The sequence below is a fragment of the Nannobrachium achirus genome, assembly GCF_963921795.1.
Source record: "Nannobrachium achirus genome assembly, chromosome: 17".
Classification (NCBI taxonomy): Eukaryota; Metazoa; Chordata; class Actinopteri; order Myctophiformes; family Myctophidae; genus Nannobrachium; species Nannobrachium achirus.
This window is the reverse complement of record NC_137824.1, coordinates 28,100,077-28,117,642: the sequence shown is the minus strand read 5'-3', so window position 1 is coordinate 28,117,642 and position 17,566 is coordinate 28,100,077. Positions and strand designations below refer to the sequence as shown.

General features: G+C 44.4%; 1 protein-coding gene across 4 annotated transcripts in view; it reads right to left on the bottom strand.

Annotated features, from left to right (window-relative positions):
• rnf130 (ring finger protein 130) overlaps positions 1-17,566 on the bottom strand; it is a 70,153-nt gene that overhangs the window by 39,313 nt on the left and 13,274 nt on the right. For all 4 annotated transcript variants that reach the window (XM_080745992.1, XM_080745991.1, XM_080745993.1 and 1 more), the window contains exon 3: positions 10,317-10,508. In XM_080745992.1, coding sequence (XP_080602118.1) covers positions 10,317-10,508 — 192 coding nt within the window. The remainder of the gene's footprint in view (positions 1-10,316; positions 10,509-17,566) is intronic.

Genomic DNA, 17,566 nt, shown 5'->3' with positions numbered 1-17,566 from the left:
AATCATCCAATCATCAGACCGGGACAGACACTACACACATATTCTGGACGTACGGGACAGATAAAACCTGTTCATTCTGGACTGAAATGACCATATATGGACATGGGGGACACACATGGGACACATATTTACGGACAGATAAAACCTGTTCATTCTGGACTGAAATAACCATATATGGGCAGGGGACACACAAAGCCACTCCTTGGAAGCGGCTTTCACCGCTTCAAAAACACACATGAAATTGATTTACAAGAGCTTCGACTCTGTATGCACAAAGTGTTCAAGTCTAAATCATTGGTGTAAATAAAAAAAATCTGTAAAAAAAGAAACCGGAGTTGTGCATAAGTTGAGCCGTCTGGATCGTCGTTTTTTGCCATGTTTAAGCGGAACGAAAGACGATGTCAGCGTCATCTGGTGGACAACTCTGTTGAAGTGTAGAGATGCTGCTTGTCATCAGAATATCTAACCCATTGAAGCACTTCTGAGGTGTGGAAATGCTGGTTCCCTATAACACACTGAAACACTCTTCACACACATAGACAGGGACGTGCTGGCCATTGGGAAAAGCGGGACAACTCCCGAATGGCCGGTTCATTCCCGGCCGGTCCAGGCCGGCCATTAGGAAAAAATAAAAAATAAAATGTCGGCCTTCGTTCCATTTTGGGGGCTGGGCGGCCAACAAAGTAAATCGTCACTGTCGGGCAGAAACCTTGTATCTCCAAGTTTCAAATGTATAAATTCTTTCGCAAAGCAAAGCCCTGCTTCATCATACAAGGCCGTTGCACAAAAGTAGTGAAAACAGCAGATCTACAAGCACACAACGCCTCGCGGTGCGAGGCGTTGTGTGCTTGTAGACAAACAGTTTTGGACAAACAGTTTTGGACATACAAGGTTTCCACCCGACAACGACGAAATATAACTCATGTACAGTAATTGGCCCACTGGCTTGTCACTTGTCGTGATCTGAAATGGCAAATATTTGAGTAGCAGCAGCGCTATAGAGAGATCTCTCTCTATAGCGCATAATGAGGGCCTCTCCAACTATTTGTCCCGGGCTGAATCAGGGGCCCAGCACGTCCCTGCACATAGGGCATCATAGGCAGAACGGTTCATACAAGGATTAATGCACATGTGTCGTGTTTGTACCGCTGACTTCGTACAGGTGCCATTTTTAGAATCCAGGTCCCATTGACCTTCCATTAAGAGAAAAGGAAATGTTTTTCAAATGCTTTCTCCTCAAATTCTGTCTCGCGCAACGGTAGCACCGGAAACTAGAAAGGTGCATGCATTTCTGGGAAATTGCAAGTGTGTTTGCCGTGACGTGTGTCAGGAGGAATCCGCATAATATTACCCAGAAAATGTAAAAAAAAAAAAAAAAAAACAATGTCTGACCAAATACAATAGTGTATTTGCCTATATGGCAACCACACTAATAAATAAAGACAAACAACCACAAAAAGGAAGGTAACAATATTTTGAAAAGACACATGAAATTGATTGACAAGAGCGTCAACACTGTATGCACATACATGCATTTCTGCTCTCAAGTCCTGGCGCAAAACAGCCGAACCATTTCAATAAATGTTGCGTCACTCTGAGTGTCCAGCAGGGCATAAACAAGTTTCTGCATTGGCGTGTATCGAGGGTTGGTGGTTAAATGTCATTTTCAGTCATTTCTGATGGAAACAGATATTTCTCTGTGACATAGTACATCTGAGGTTGAAAGAGGTGCATATTTACATCTTATAATATGCCTTCTGTTCCTTGTCTTTTCCACCACCATGCCTTCAGCCCCACAAAGAGCGCCACGCCCCCTCCTCCCGCCACAGACAAAACGATCGCAATGATGGCGCCTATTCCCATACCTCCGGATGGCTCTTCTTTTGGTGCCGGTGAAACCGTCACAGTCACGCCGGGTCCGGTCGGAGCGACAACATCATTCCCACCAGTTGTTAGGGATCTTGTGGGGTCAGGCTGTGGGGCTGGTGTAGTGACGTCGGCTGTAGTGACGTCGGCTGTAGTGACGTCGGCAGTGACGTCGGCTGTAGTGACGTCGGCAGTGACGTCGGCAGTGACGTCGGCTGTAGTGACGTCGACAGTGACGTCGGCAGTAGTGACGTCGGCTGTAGTGACGCCAGCAGTGACGTCGGCTGTAGTGACGTCGACAGTGACGTCGGCAGTGACGTCGGCTGTAGTGACGTCGGCAGTGACGTCGGCTGTAGTGACGTCGGCTGTAGTGACGTCGGCTGTAGTGACGTCGGCAGTGACGTCGGCAGTGACGTCAGGCTGTGGGGTTGGTGTAGTTGGATTGGTGACGTCAGGCCCAGGTGGAGGGGTCGATGCAGCAACGCTGAGCGCGAACGTCATTCTGGAGAAGACGGTTCCCGTTTGGTTCTGCAGTGAACAGCGATAGGTTCCTTGATCTGCCACGCTCAAATTCTTCAGCAATATAAAGGAGTCATTGATCGTCGTCAGATTTCTAAAGTCGCTGTCTGCTGGCTGGTTCAGTTCAGAAGTCCACTCATAGAGGTACTGCGTGGACCACTCAGGAACCATCAGGCTATGCCAAACCAAAGAGCAGTTCAACATATAATTTCCACCCTCCGTGGCGTTTATGTAGAACTGCCCACAGTTTAACTGCTGAGAAGGAGACGAGCAGTTGTACGTCTCGGAGATGTGCGCACATTTTGTGTGCGCACAGTTCACCACAACTTGGTGTAAGATGCCACAATTATTTATGCATAAACCATCATTTATATTCTCATCTAGAATCTCACTGAAATTACTCATTAACTGCTTGAACCTTGTAATCACGTCTCCTTCGCGCGAAAACTTGCTTAGTGTTTCCAGGTATTCTGTGGTCACTTTGGATAGTGTGCTTCGGACGATTACGCCTCTGTGTTCATTACTGATCTCTAGGAATTCTTTTTTTGCTTTGTCAAATATTTCATACAACCCAGATTGAACATCATCAGGAAAAGTATCGATAAATCGATAAGTTGGGCCCTTAAACCTTTTGTGGTCACACTGAAGGCAGCCACTGACCCCATGGATGCAGAGGATTAGTGCCAGGAACAACCAAACATTTGGATGGACTCGCATCTTGAACAATCCTCTACTTGACCTCTGTTCCTGCTTGTTCATCAGTGTTACCAAACTAATGATGATGGACCATGGATGAAGGATGTAACGGCCACATAAATCATAATACTCTTCCATCTTTGACTTGGACATCCCCTGGGTTTGGCTGTTTGTCAGACTCTCCTCTTTCTTGGCTTCCATTCCCAAGAGGGTTTCCTTCTTGGACCCCTTCTTGCCATTGGGCCATTCTGCTCCTCCTCTCTGCTTCTTAGACTTGTCCCCTCCAGCCATCTTGTACTTTTGGCTCTTCGAGGTCGGACGAGTATTCCCCACCTCAGGTTTTAGTCTCCTCACCAGCTCACCCTGTTGACGGACCTGAGAGAAAAACATCTCCTGGGCCAGAGGAGATGAACCAGGATGGGTAAGTGTGGGAGTTGACTGGCCAGGGCTGTGTGCAGCTTGGACCTGAAGTCCAGGTTTGTAGTCTTGCCCTCTAAGCTGCTTGGATTCTGCTTGGAGAGCGAGAGACTGTTTCGCCGCCACTGTAATCAGCCCTAAGGAGGGTCCCTTAAGGCTGATTGGCGCATCACTTTCCTTCACAAAAGTTAGGCTGGGATCTCCATTGTTGTAGTCTTTGCCATCTTCATTTCTCTCCAGTAAAGGCATGGAGATGGTATGAATCTTGGTGGTTTTACAGTCCTTGTTGTCCAGGTTGAGACAAGACTCCATGGACAGCATTCCCCTCTTCTTCCCTGGACCTTACGTTGGGGAAACGTAAGGTCCCTCTGTTCAGCTGCTGCTCAGACTAGTGAACTGCTTGAAAATGCTTCACACCGATGAAAACAAACTACAGTACAAAATATCTACTGATACTAACTTAACTAGACTAATAGAACTTACTAAAATGTTACATGATGTACCACTTGAAGTGATGACATCATTACGTAGAATAAACACTGCCTTATTCAAACTGACTGGCACTCTCTACCATCACATGATTTTGAAATTATTTTCATAATTATAAAGTACTGCGTTTGGTTGCATATCTGTCGCGTATCTGTTTGTGTTTCCGCCCGTAGCCAATCAGGGACCAGCATTCCTGGTGACGTCACCATCAACAGCCAATGAGGGACCAGCACTCTTGGTGACGTCACCATCAACAAGTGCGACCTGATATAAATAACAATACACACTCTGCTGGTGCACAAGTAGGCCATACATGGTCACGAGTGTGCAAGGCACAAGTTGGCACCTCGACAGAGTGTAGTCTAGTTGTGTTTGTGTATATTGTATATGTTAGCTCTGAGGGGGCCAGTTGTCTGTCTGTCTGTCTGTCTGTCTGTATCTCAAGTCACTGTACCGACCTGTGACAGTTTTCTTATGGGCACTGTTAGCCAAGGAAGTAAATTATCCTACACTGTGTGTGTAAGTCTTCCCCATATGTGAATGGAAATTCTCAATCTTTTGCTTTGCAAAATTTTAAGCATTAGAGTTGTATTAGTGTGGTTGCAATAGGCAACCAGACTATTGTGAACTTTTATGTCACCTAATGTAAACCTGTTTTCATTTAACTTTCTTCTGTAAATGTTTATGTGTAAAGCTCTTTTCATTCAACTTTTCTGTAATCCCAAAAGTCCACTAAGTTCAATGGACATTTTGTTGTAACCTTTACTGTTACCACCTCAGTCCTGATAAAACCATGGGCATGCATGTACAAAGCTCACACAATGAGAAAGCCAAACAAAAACCTTTAAGTCTGCCCCCTCGTTATGTGTGAAAAAGGGGTTCAAGTTTAACATTGTGCACAAGTCCTTGTTAAGCTAACCACCATTTGAATGACCTCCTGAGTGACTATGCCTATTAATCCTACTCAGAGAGGAAATATGCTTTCATGTCTGTATAGGGCAGGCCATATTTAATGGACCCTAAATTTGAATGGACACCTGTGCGCATTCCATGCATGTACACACATCAAGTACCATGCATGTCAACATGGCATTGTTCTCTAAGTCTAGTTTAACTATCCCAAGCCAGGGGTTGACATGCACCCTATTGGTCCCTGGCTGGTGACATCATCACGTTACATCACAGACAGTTCTATTAACAACTCACCAAAGCCACATATTGTAGAGCTGTTGTGACAAGAGCATATATTGTAGAGCTGTTGTGACAAACGCCCGAAGACTCCGTTGCTTCTGTGATTTTGAACCAACGCTTTCTCGCTATTCGGCAATAGAAGTACGACGAGAGCTAGGAACGCAGAACAGGTACAGACAGAGTCAGAGAGACGGACAGAGTCAGAGACGCATCTAAATTTGCCCACTGTCTATTTTTCAAAAACATCATTAAATGTTACAGGTTTAAACAGGTGTGTAAAACAGTGGGTGGAATACATTTTTCTGCCATCTCCATCGTTTGGTTATTCCCTTAAAAAAGAGAAAGGGAATATAAGGGGGCAAACGCAAAGAACAGAGGGGACAAGAGGACGAGAGAGAGAGAAGAAACAGCCAGAACCTGCAACATTTGAGCCATGGCCCTCGTCGGCGTTGGCCCCAGGATCCTCAAGCGCACTGTTTTTGCCTTCAACCTACTGCTGTGTGTGTGGGGACTTGTCCTTGCATCAGTCATGGGCTTCCTTCTCTAGACAGCTTCCTCATCGGCTCCGACAGAGTGAGCGGTCCCAGCTCAGTCCTCGTCTTTCTGGTCGTCATCGCCGCGACCATGATGTTCCTGGCGGGTCTGGGCTGTTTTGGCTCCTTCTGGGAATCGGAGGCTTTGCTGCTGACCTTCGTCGCCTGTCTGCTCGTTCTGTTTGTGTGCGAGGTGACCACCTGCGGCTGGGTCTGTTGCAATGGAAGATCTCTGATAAAGGAGACGAAGGCGTTCTACGACTCTGTGTACGACATGGCCGAGGACCAGAGCGCTGTCGCTTCCCACGTGCGCTGGGTTTTCCACGAGGCGTTGAACTGCTACGGTAAAAGCCCAAGCGGTAATCTGACCAGTGCTAATCTGATCAGTGACACCTTCCCTCAAACGGGGAGCTTGCGCACCGTGAGCTGTCACGACCGCGTCAAAGGCCTTATCCACGACCCGTCACATATCCTGGTTTGTTATTCGGTCGTGTTTGGCGTCATACTCTTTGAGATGATGTGCGGCCTCCACCTGTGCTTGTTGTGCACAACGGAGGGACAGCCAGCAGTCAGACATCGTGGGGATGAGACCGGGCCTGGGCCCAGGCCCAGGGACGTTTGAGAACTGCGGTTGGTTCTGAAACCCAACAGTAAAGTACAAATTAGGGATCCTTAGATTGGTCAACATATAGCAGGTAAGTCCACACCCCTCATCGTCAACCTAGCCTGGCATTTCCAAGGGACAGATTGGTATCCCACAACTTCGGCAGCAGCAAAATCCAATCACAACTGAGCAGGGCCAGACCACAATTTTCTGTTTTTCTTTGCACTGGCAGATTCAACTGGTTTCCAGGCTACCATGGCGTGGTCTGCCTGCGCACAAGTTGGCCATGTGTGCCTACTTGCACAAGTTGGCACCTCGACAGAGTGCAGTCCTAGCATTCCTGTTCCTGCACTGTGGTGCTGTCACTGGCATCGCCATTTGTGAGTGCACCTCATGGCGCGCTCTGCTGGCACATAAGTGGGCTGTATTTTGATTGTCTTAGGTACCAGCTCTTAACAACTAATGAGGCCAGCAGGGAACACCTCGTGGCACGCTCTGCTTGCGCACAAGTTGGCCATGTGTGCATGTGTGGCCTACTTGTGTGTCAAGCACAAGTTGGAACCTCGAGATCAGTATGTTATACCAAATCTTTATAGACCAAAGTTATTCTCCTAGAAAAACTACCGACAGTACAAAGGCAGGGCCCTTAGCCAATGAGGAGCAGCGTTCTTGGTGACATCACCACCAACAAGTGTGACCTGATATACATAAAAACTAGACCAGGTCAACCTGGTTGTGCCAGACCCCCTGTCTGTCATCATCATTTATGACATCATGCCTTTTATAGGCATGTCATCATCATGTCATCATCATATATACCCTTTATATAGAAAACCCGGACAGACAGACAGACCGACATTTGCTTATGTAGGCCTACCCATTTCATGGGTCTGGCAATAACTAAAAATAACTGCACTGGAGGTAAGTGAAATTATCCCACGGCGTGGGCAGATATTTTCATTTAATTAGAAGTGATTTATACTATACAGTATGGTAGATTAAATCATGTAAGATGACCCTATTGTGAAGAATAATGCTGTTCACAGAGTTGGAGGGGGTGAGGAGGAGTCCTAGAAGGCGGCTGGCTTTGATGACAGTACAGTTTTTAAGCAGATAATACTGAGTGTTTCATCTCATCGGTCATGAAACTGGAGCATGGGAAAAAACTTGGGAGGCTCAGAAAAATGTTCACACAAACACACATTCCCACATGCCTACATAGACACACACACACAGAGCGAGAGACCACACACGCGCGCATCCAGGTTAAATTCTTGCGTTCCTGCCAGTGCACCTGCATGCTATCTGGATTTTTTCCCCCTACAGATGCTTGCATACTAGGGATGGGACGATACGAACATTTTATATCACGATTATTGTGACAAAAGAAATCTCGATTTACGATATTATCGCAATAATCAAAATCCATTATCCTGGGGTGGAACATTTGCCAAAAAATAGCAGATCAACAAGCTCACAACGTGTCGCGTTGCGGCGCGTTGTGAGCTTGTAGATCAGCTATTTTTCGGCAAAGACATTTGATATAGTGAAAAAAAAAAAGACTGTATCAAGTACGTATATTATAAGTACCTTTTAACAATTATGATATAAGTGTTTAAGTGTACCGGTCCGGATATGGAGCTCAGCAAATAAGAGGTGAATTGATCCCAGTGCATGAAGGAGGACGATATCACGATTAATTGAATCTCCACAATACGATTATCGTGAGTGTTTTTTAATCACGATAAACGATAATATCGCGTTTCGTCCCATCACCTAATGCAGACACACGCATACAAGCTATACTGTGCCTCAAACATAAAAAATGTATCTCGCAAATGGACGACAATTTCTTTTCAGGCAGATCAATAAATACTGTATGGCCCAGGCTCCAGGGAACCATCTTCTGCTCATGAAGGAAAATGACCTCATTAATTAGTCATGGATATTCTATATTTATAAAAGTTCATCGATCTCACCCAGATAGCACCCTGCCTCGCATTATGACTCATAGTTCCTTGGTCCACCTCCCTTCATCCCTTCTGCCTACCTTCCCTTTCCATCCTCCTCCTTTCCAGTCCTCTCATTGGTTGCGTGTCTGACTTCTGCCTTGGCCAATGCTGTGCAGCTGTGCACCCCCTCTCTGAGGATCTCATTAACGTTTACTGCTTCACTCACTTCACACACTTTTCGTGTGTTTTTGTCTCTCTCTCTCTCCTCCCAAATGTACACTCCTCCCAAATGTACACAGACTTTTAGACATAAAATGTACCAATCACATGAGTATATATTCCATGCATACAGTTTTCATTCAACACTACTGCAGCCCGATGTGATGTCGCTTTCTTCACACCAGAGGACGTTTTGTCCTCTTGTCAGCCAGCCAGCCACAGCTGGCCTTCCAGCCAATCGTTCAGTCACACAGCAAGTGAGTCATGCACTTGGCGTTAGTTGATGAATGACGGAACAAACACAAAAAGGTTAATGGTTCTTAATGTTCTTAAAGAACGTGTTGCTTAAGAACAACAAAACACTGAAGATGATAACATTGTGTGAGTGTGTTTGGGTTTGTAGGTGAGGGCTGCACAATGTTTTACCATCTCCGGGCTACAAGTCCAAGTCTTATTGAAGAGTCCTTGATCATGACACTAAAACAACTGTGTGTGTGTGTGTGTGTGTGTGTGTGTGTGTGTGTGTGTGTGTGTGTGTGTGTGTGTGTGTGTGTGTGTGTGTGTGTGTGTGTGTGTGTGTGTGTGTGTGTGTGTGTGTCACATATCCCATGTGTATTGCAGGGTTATGTCAGGCAACCCTTTGCCGTACTGCTGTGTTAGAGTTTGGTGGCTGAGGGCCAGCTATGCATAAAATAATGTCCTTCACACAGGAATAACTCCTCCACACTACAAAGTCACACAGCTCTCGTCTTTACAACACACTGGCATCCGTCTTCATCTGCATCTCCTACAAATACTTCCATGTACTGCATCACATTCACAATCCATCTTATAAGCAACAGCACAGCCATCTACAGTACTAGCCTTAGGAAGGGTAAGTTAGTAGTTACAACTAACTGCTTGCAAAATAACCACATAGCTTGCAAAATGCTTGCAAAATAACCACATACTGAAGCTTAACTAACTTTTGGTGTTTTGCAATTCACTCCATAAAGCTGATGTGGTAATTTTTGAATATGAGTGAGTTTCATGACCCTTGCACGAAACTTCATAAAGTTCATAAATAAAGTTTTAACCATTAACCAACAATAATTAGTTTTTACCGATTTATACTATCAGTTAAACAGTTAATTTGCTGTGTGTGTGTGTGTGTGTGTGTGTGTGTGTGTGTGTGTGTGTGTGTGTGTGTGTGTGTGTGTTTGTGTGTGCGCACGCGCGCGCGTGCGTGCGTGTGTGTGTGTGTGCATGCATGATTGCTACCATAGTCTGTACATGTAACTCAAGGAAAAAGGATTAAGGAATCTTGAGAATTTCGAGAAGTTCACAAGCCGTGACTGCTATGGGGTTTTTGTTTCAAAACAATCGATCTGAAGAATGAACATTTTCTGCAGCATTTCGTGTTTTTCTATTCCTCAGAAAAGCTTCTAGTTATTATAATTATTATGAGAAATGCACTCCTTAAAGTAAAAAAACAAAAAAAAGTTAAGAACCAATCAACCAGTGCTTGAAAAGTATGCATCTGTATAACAGCAGCCAGTTGATAGTGCAGAGACATAATTGCCTTCTCTCTGCAGTGCTCTGTGTCTGTCTCATTTCTCTCCAAAAGCCCTTGAATATGATTGAAAATAATTAAGGATGACTGTGATTATGGTAAGCGTACGTTTCATATCGCACTCACCATATCTGTAACTTTCACTATAGTCCCCCAAAATATGTTTTTGACTGGGGTTGGTGCGGGCCGGACAGAACCCCCCTGCAGTCCGCAAATGGCCCACGGGCCGTCTATTGGGGAACCCTGAAGTACAATATCTACACACATCTCCCACTAACCTTCGTGGCCCATTCGGACCGTTCTCTCGGTGGAGTTGTTGTAGATGAGGACAGCGGAGGCATTGTAGGCCGCTGCCTTTAGTATCTTCTCCTTAAAGGTGCAGTTTCCCCGCTGGAGCAGCGCCACCCAGTGGACAGTCCGCGGCGGCACGACAAAGCGAGTGTGTGGGTCACAGCCCTGTCGGTCCACCACTGGAGAAGAAAGGAGAAAAAGATTTGTTAGGTTTCAGTTTACACACTTACAGGGTCATTTATAGTTAGCCTGGCGTTGCTCATGCTAATTCCTCACTGCGTATCGGATATTAGTCTGGACAGAATTTTCATTTCCAAGGAGTGGGTTAAAAAAATTGCTCTGGATACGATTGGTTAGACCAGACCAATGCTGGGCCCTTATTGGTTCCCCCTAAATTTTGGGGGAGAGGAAATGGATTCACAATTGAGCGGGGCCAGACCCATATTCGCCAAGGGCAACCTTTTTTCCCCAGGCGGATTGGTCTGGTTCCAGGCTAATTTATAGTATGTATTCTGTTGCAAAGCCATCTTAAATATATATTCATCATATCTAGGGATGGTCCGATCAGGTTTTTTGGAAACGATCAGCGAGCACCGATCACAAAAGTTTGATCACCCGATACCGATCAATCACCGATCCGATCAAGTTATTATTTATATTTTCTAAATGTTAATGTTTAATTCATTCATTCACTCATGAATTCATTTATATATTTGCCTTATAGTTATTTAACAGCATTACTATGTATTTATTATCATAGCAGTAACTCATTATTCCTTCAGCACTGTGGAAATCAATACCCCAAAATGGCCTCAAGTGGGCATACTGAACAGCTGGTTGATCGGATGCACCGATCGGATCGGATCGGTGAATTTACCTTTTGATCTAAACCACCGATTATCGCCGATCACGCTTTGATCGGCCCGATCCGATCCATTGCCGATTGATCGGTAACATCTCTAATCATATCTAGTATCTAGACTGGGACATAAGTTCAGCCCTGACATCTTGGCCCAGACCGGCCCCAACACAACCGTCTCGAACCGAACATAGAAGATCTCCAATCCCAGAACTTGTCGAGGCAGCGGCGCGTTGTGGGCCACAGTAGCCTGTGATTGGGCTACTAGGTCGGTATTCAGAACAGATGATAGACAAGCCAGTGATAGCCAAGCCAGTGGTAGCCAATCATGTGATGTCTCTCTGCTCTGTGGGCTGGTGCTACTGAGGGATTGACCCAGCCCAAACATTATCGCAACTAAATTGTTTTAAAAACAATTGTGGCCCACTAATATAGTCGGCCCGCGTGGCATAGGCCGGGTATGCCAGATCCCCCGTCCACCCCTGTGTGCAGTGCAGCGCAGCCCCTATAATTTGGGAGTTTGATGACATGGTGGATGGCATAGTCTTCTCTTGATGCTGTAGCTGAATGGGTAGAGAGGCCCTCTGGGAATTATAAGGTCATCGGTTCCCTTGGCTTGCCCAATCTATGTGTCCCTGAGAAAGATACTTGAACCATTAAAAAAATAAAAAAAACAAAAAGAGGCTATTTTTCTCATATTTAGAAAACCCAGCATAAACAACCGCTGCTATGCGGAAGAAGCCTGCTGGTTGGTTGGTCAGAGACCAATCAGAAGGCTGACAAATGGGTGAATTGAGCTCTTATGGCCACTCTGCCAAGCCAGAGACGCACCCTGGAGGATTCTAACCCCCTACTCTCCACTGTGGTGGACAGGAACTTTACTTTACTGCTCCACAACCTTCCAGCTATAGGCAGGATCTCCATTTCCAAGCTGAACCTGGCCTGCCTGCATGTGCCGCTGTGACGCCAATGTTGCCACAACAAATGAGAATGTGCGCAGTGAGTTTTGCATATAGTCATCTAAAGAATGACGATGGACACAAAGGCATGGGGATGTAGAGTGGTTTGTTATTGCTTGGTGTTTACAATGGCAAAAGTCCAAATCCAGTGGTGGAAGTCAGTGTGGAACTCGTTTGACCGCCCCCATCAGTCCGTCCGTCTGTCCGTACGTCTGTCCGTTTGTAATTTTTCTGCCTCCCTGCATGTGTGCATGTATTAAGATTAAGATAGACCTACTGTAACTGGTTCCGATGCTGACCTACAGTAATACTAACTCTTGATTCATATTTAGTTGGGCGCGGGCATCGTCCACCAAAAATAACTGATCTACAAGCTCATAAGGCGGTGAGACGTGTTGTGGTTTATAGATTGGCAATTCTTTTTTTACTATAAATCAGGCACACATGCACCCATTGATACACACCTTCACACCACTTTGCAAGAAGATGTCCAGTAACTGTACCACAGCACACACTGATAACAAACAATATTTTGAGCCCTCTATCCTCTTCAGTTCTGTGCACATCTGTAGTCCAGTTTGGTTTCATATAATTTCAAAAGCACTACAAACAACTCCTCTCAGCTTAGCAATCACTGGTAGATATCAACAGGCCCTCTACCGTTTGTAGGCTAATTCTATTTCCCCTAAAAGTCATTTTATGCAGCTTGTAATAAATCTTGTTACGCTGTTTTCCACCATGACGTATTTTATTCTATTTATGTTGTAATCCAGTTCAGTTCGGTCTTTGCCCAATTAAACTGACCAAATGCATGCCTGATCTTTTCTTTTCAACATTTATTTTTCTTTGCGCTCATTATTTAACTTTTGTGTTATCAATGAGCAAACAAGCCATACATATCTAACCAACAAACAAAACCACCACAAGCCTCTGAATCTGACAACGCAACACTGGAATAAACAAGTGATTGGACCTTGCGGATAACGTTCGGCACGGACAAGCTGGCCAAACAAAACAGACGGAACAACCTGGTTTTTACCCCAAGTGTATGCTGGGAACGCTTGGTAGCGAAGAGAAAGAGATGGAGACTGGTGCAGACAGGACAAGGTCATAGTCATTGATTTGGTGTTGGCGGGATGGGTTGGGTTTCTGTCTATTTCAGCATCCTTCATACTTTCCGTAAACACATCATAATTCTACACTATGCTACTCTGTGGTTCTATTTAGAATTACTTGGGTGTTTCAGCTTGCATCGACTGCGCCTTGTTGGTAAACTGCACATAGATTGAGTGAGTGTGTGGGTGGTGGGTATGCATGTTTGTGTTTGTATGTGTATGATTTGTGCATAAATGGCTGTGTAAGCAGAAAGGGGAAATCATTCAGGAAATGACAGACACTACAGGGTCAGAGATACCTGGACGACTTCCTGGCTGCAATATCATGATCAGATGTGACTCAGTCAGGCAGAGATAAAAGCTCAGCAGATGTGGATAATCGTTTACGTCCTGCTGAGAATCATAAATAATTAAACAACTAGACACAGTCTAATAACAGTGTGGCACAATCATAGACTGTAGAAAAATATGGACAATGCGAAGCCATTGGTTTCTATGCAGCGCAAATGGCCCTTTCTACCCCTTGGAATGGGTGTTGCCATCATAGAATTGTAAAGGCATCAGAGATGCTATTGGCTGCCAACGGTCACGTGCAACCACAGGGATACATGGGAGAATGTGGTCGGAGCCTCCCGAAATACAGCACACGAAGAAGAACACAGCCGGCTGGTATTAGTTTAGTTGGCCACGCCCCCCCGCAACTTTATCATTTATTTTTAAAAAATTGGACCACATTTCGACAAAACGAATATGATGGTGATTGAAAGGCAATTTTTAACTAGCGATAGGAACCATACAGTATTCATGAAAATGTTAATTAAGGTTAGAAAACTAAAGGAGAAAATGAATGGGATCCAATGGAGCACAATTCTTTTTGCGATCGGCCGGGGGGGGGGGGGGGGGATCATAGCCAATCATAGGAACTTTTAGTTCCGTATTGGAGTCATTTTAAAATCAGAACTATGCCCCTGGGCACAATCTGTAGCTATGGATAGCATGTTACTAGGCCTGCAGTTTGTGAATGAAGCTCCAATGTTGTGCTAATGTGCTAACATACGCTTAGCAGTGTGAGGTGAGCTGTGTTTGACATAGTAGTGTTAACCGAGCTGTGTGGTTCACTGTGACTGGTCTACTGTTGTAGGAACTGTGAATGGTTTAGCAGCCTCCGCTGAGCTGTGCAGTTCACTGTGATTGGTCTACTGTTGTGATTGGTCTACTGTTGCAGAAGGGGCCCGGCTGGCCCCTTCTGCACCATTTGACCCCATAATACCATTATGTAAATGTATAATGAGACATTTAACGAATTTTCCTAGGAATTGCACAGCACAAGGGACAGATATATGTGTCTGCAATCAAGTTTTGCATTTTATTACACACCCTCATATACTTTCACTTCAACGGTCTGATTCCTTGTTTTTCTGTGACCCAATTCAGTTCAGATTTCTTTTGCTTGTCTTAATTACTTCTTCTTCTTTTACTTACTTCATCATTATATTATTATTATTATTATGAGTGGGTGGGACTGGGCCTCTTGGAGCATAATTTGCATTCTGTTTTATTTAACTTTTTTTAAGACTTTGCTTCTGTTTTATCATGATTGTTCAGCTAAAATAAACTATGCTTAACCACACTGCAAACCTGCAGTAACTGAGACTCCAGGGCTAAGGGGGCTGCTCGTTGTCTCCATCACTGGCCAATAAAATGAGACCACCTATTATCTGCAGACAGACAAATGGACCGATAAGATAGATAAACAGAGAGAGAGAGAGATCTTGTAACGGCTTGTAGCATATAACTGCAGTCCACAAACAAAAGCTAGGAGAATGGGTGTGGAAAGTTTGAAGACATGAAAGCAGAGCTTGAGGATCGACCAAAAATAAGATCCCATTGCTGTACAACCAAGTACAAACAAGTTCACAAAGACCTTGTATGCCCAAAACCGTTAGTTTTCAGGATATGGAAAATATCCTGTGTTCCAATGGATCCAAAGTCCTTGTCATTTAGTCACAAACTCTTGTTATTTAATAATTTCCATTGGTTAAACATTTATAAAACACACTATAAACCTAATATGCCTGGCATACAATGTGTTAAATAGGGCTTACGTTAAGTAGTTAATTTATGATGTATTTTTGTAAGTCTGGGACCCCTGGGACATCTATATTTTGGGTCTCGAGCTCATAAGTTCGGGAAATACTTGTTTACATCTCACTGACCCCTAGCCCCCAAATACAAACATCTTTGTCCCGATGATGATGGCAGAGTAGCCTCGAAAACCCAAGGCTTATTTTGGCGATAGGAAGAAAAGCCTGGGCGATCGCGTTAAAATCACTGTTGGAGGAAGTGTAGAATTTCCCTAACCAATCAGAGTGCAGAGGGGCGTCGCACCGAATTTGTTGACGTCATGACACAGCAGCGTTCTCTGCGCTGAGCAGAGGAGCAGAGGGGGAAGAGTCTCCGGCCATGCTATTGGCCAGAGACTCCCGGAGAGATTTGCCGGGTCCGCCCATCTGCCAACAGAAACTGTCCGCGTTAGCTCAGAGTGATGGCAGAGTGACCTGATGAAGCAAGTGATGCAATGCCATGGTGTAAATGACAGACCAGACCATCAATGGTGTAGTCCAACTTGTAGATGCATTTCTAATTGGCCTATGACAGTTGACTTCCCTCCATGCAGGTTCTGTAGATCCTTGCACTACACAGCAGACACTCTTCAGCTCTCAGGGGAATTTACAACAGCCAACTGGATTTGCTGGTGAAAGGCTCTAAAATATGTCTTACTTTTGTGACAACTCATTTTAAAGGACGTGGCTGTAATGACGATATTGTCATGTCACTGTATGATGACACCATTATGTAGAATACACAATGACCTTTTTGATCAGGCTAAAATAAAAATGTTCTTGTAATATCTCACTGAAAAAGGAGATTCGAAATAAACTATTTGTTCATTCATTCAATGACGCAACTCAAACTGACTGCCGTCTGGAAGATGTCAACAGAACATCAGCAAGTCGTTAAACACATTAACCTGACGACCCGACTTTGGACATGTCATTATAATATAGGCGGATAAGCTTAACAATGCTTTGTTGTGAGCTTGTAGATCTTCGACAAAAATAGTAATTCTGCAAGCTCATGTTCCCATGGATGAGCTGATGCATGGGCAGTGCATGGCCGGATTTTTAAACTATAAAAACAGGAACAGATTGAGAAGGCCACTGTTGCACAACCTAGACGCACGCACACACACACACACACACACACACACGCACACACAGGGTATGAAAGAAAGAAAGAAAGAAAGAAAGAAAGAAAGAAAGAAAGAAAGAAAGAAAGAAAGAAAGAAAGAAAGAAAGAAAGAAAGAAAGAAAGAAAGAAAGAAAGAAAGAAAGAAAGAAAGAAAGAAAGAAAGAAAGAAAGAAAGAAAGAAAGAAAGAAAAGGTATTTTAGCAGATTCTCTTACCCACCCTCTACCGAAACATACACAAATGTTAACCTTCAATTCCTCATCATCAGCATTATATAAACCAATAGTGAAGAGTACATGGGTCAAAGGATTTTGCCTCCATCACAGAGGCATTTGCAGCAATCCCAAAACGGCAGATATGAGGTCAAAGCCCTTCTTGGATAAGGAACTTTGCTCTGAGCTGAGCAGTTTTCACTGGTGATTAAATTAATTGAAAGGCACAACCGGGCCTGGTCATTGGTCTGTTTGATGATAATGACAGCCAGAGGATGTAGTCAGAGGGAGAACTGGAAATGGCAACAAACAAACACAAAACACGCACACGCACACGCACGCACACACACACACACACACACACGGCTACAGTTTTTCTTCATCTTGTTTTATGCTCATTTCAGCACAGAGTCTAGAGTGCATGCTCAGAGAAAGAGTTAGACAGAGAGACACATCAAAGCCATTGGGGACTGGACCAAATTGAATCAGAAGCTTGCAATATGACCCAGAAGAGCACAAATACATCTCTGTAATAGTCACGCTAGCACGCACAAACACACGCATGCCCACACCAGCCTGAAGAACAAGCCATTAGAACTATAATGCACGTGTCTGAGTGTGTGTCTGTGCGGGCGTGCATTGTATACACATTCAACAATATAGAAAGGAAGCTGCATCTGATTGGCTGAAAAGTCCTGTAGTTAGGCAGCATCCAAGAACACTATACTGTTATCACATAGAGTAGTAGGCACACTGGGATTCTGAAGATACGTTTTAGTTGGCTTTATTAGAAACATTAATTCAGAATATTTGGCTTTGTGTAAAACTGTGCACACTGGTG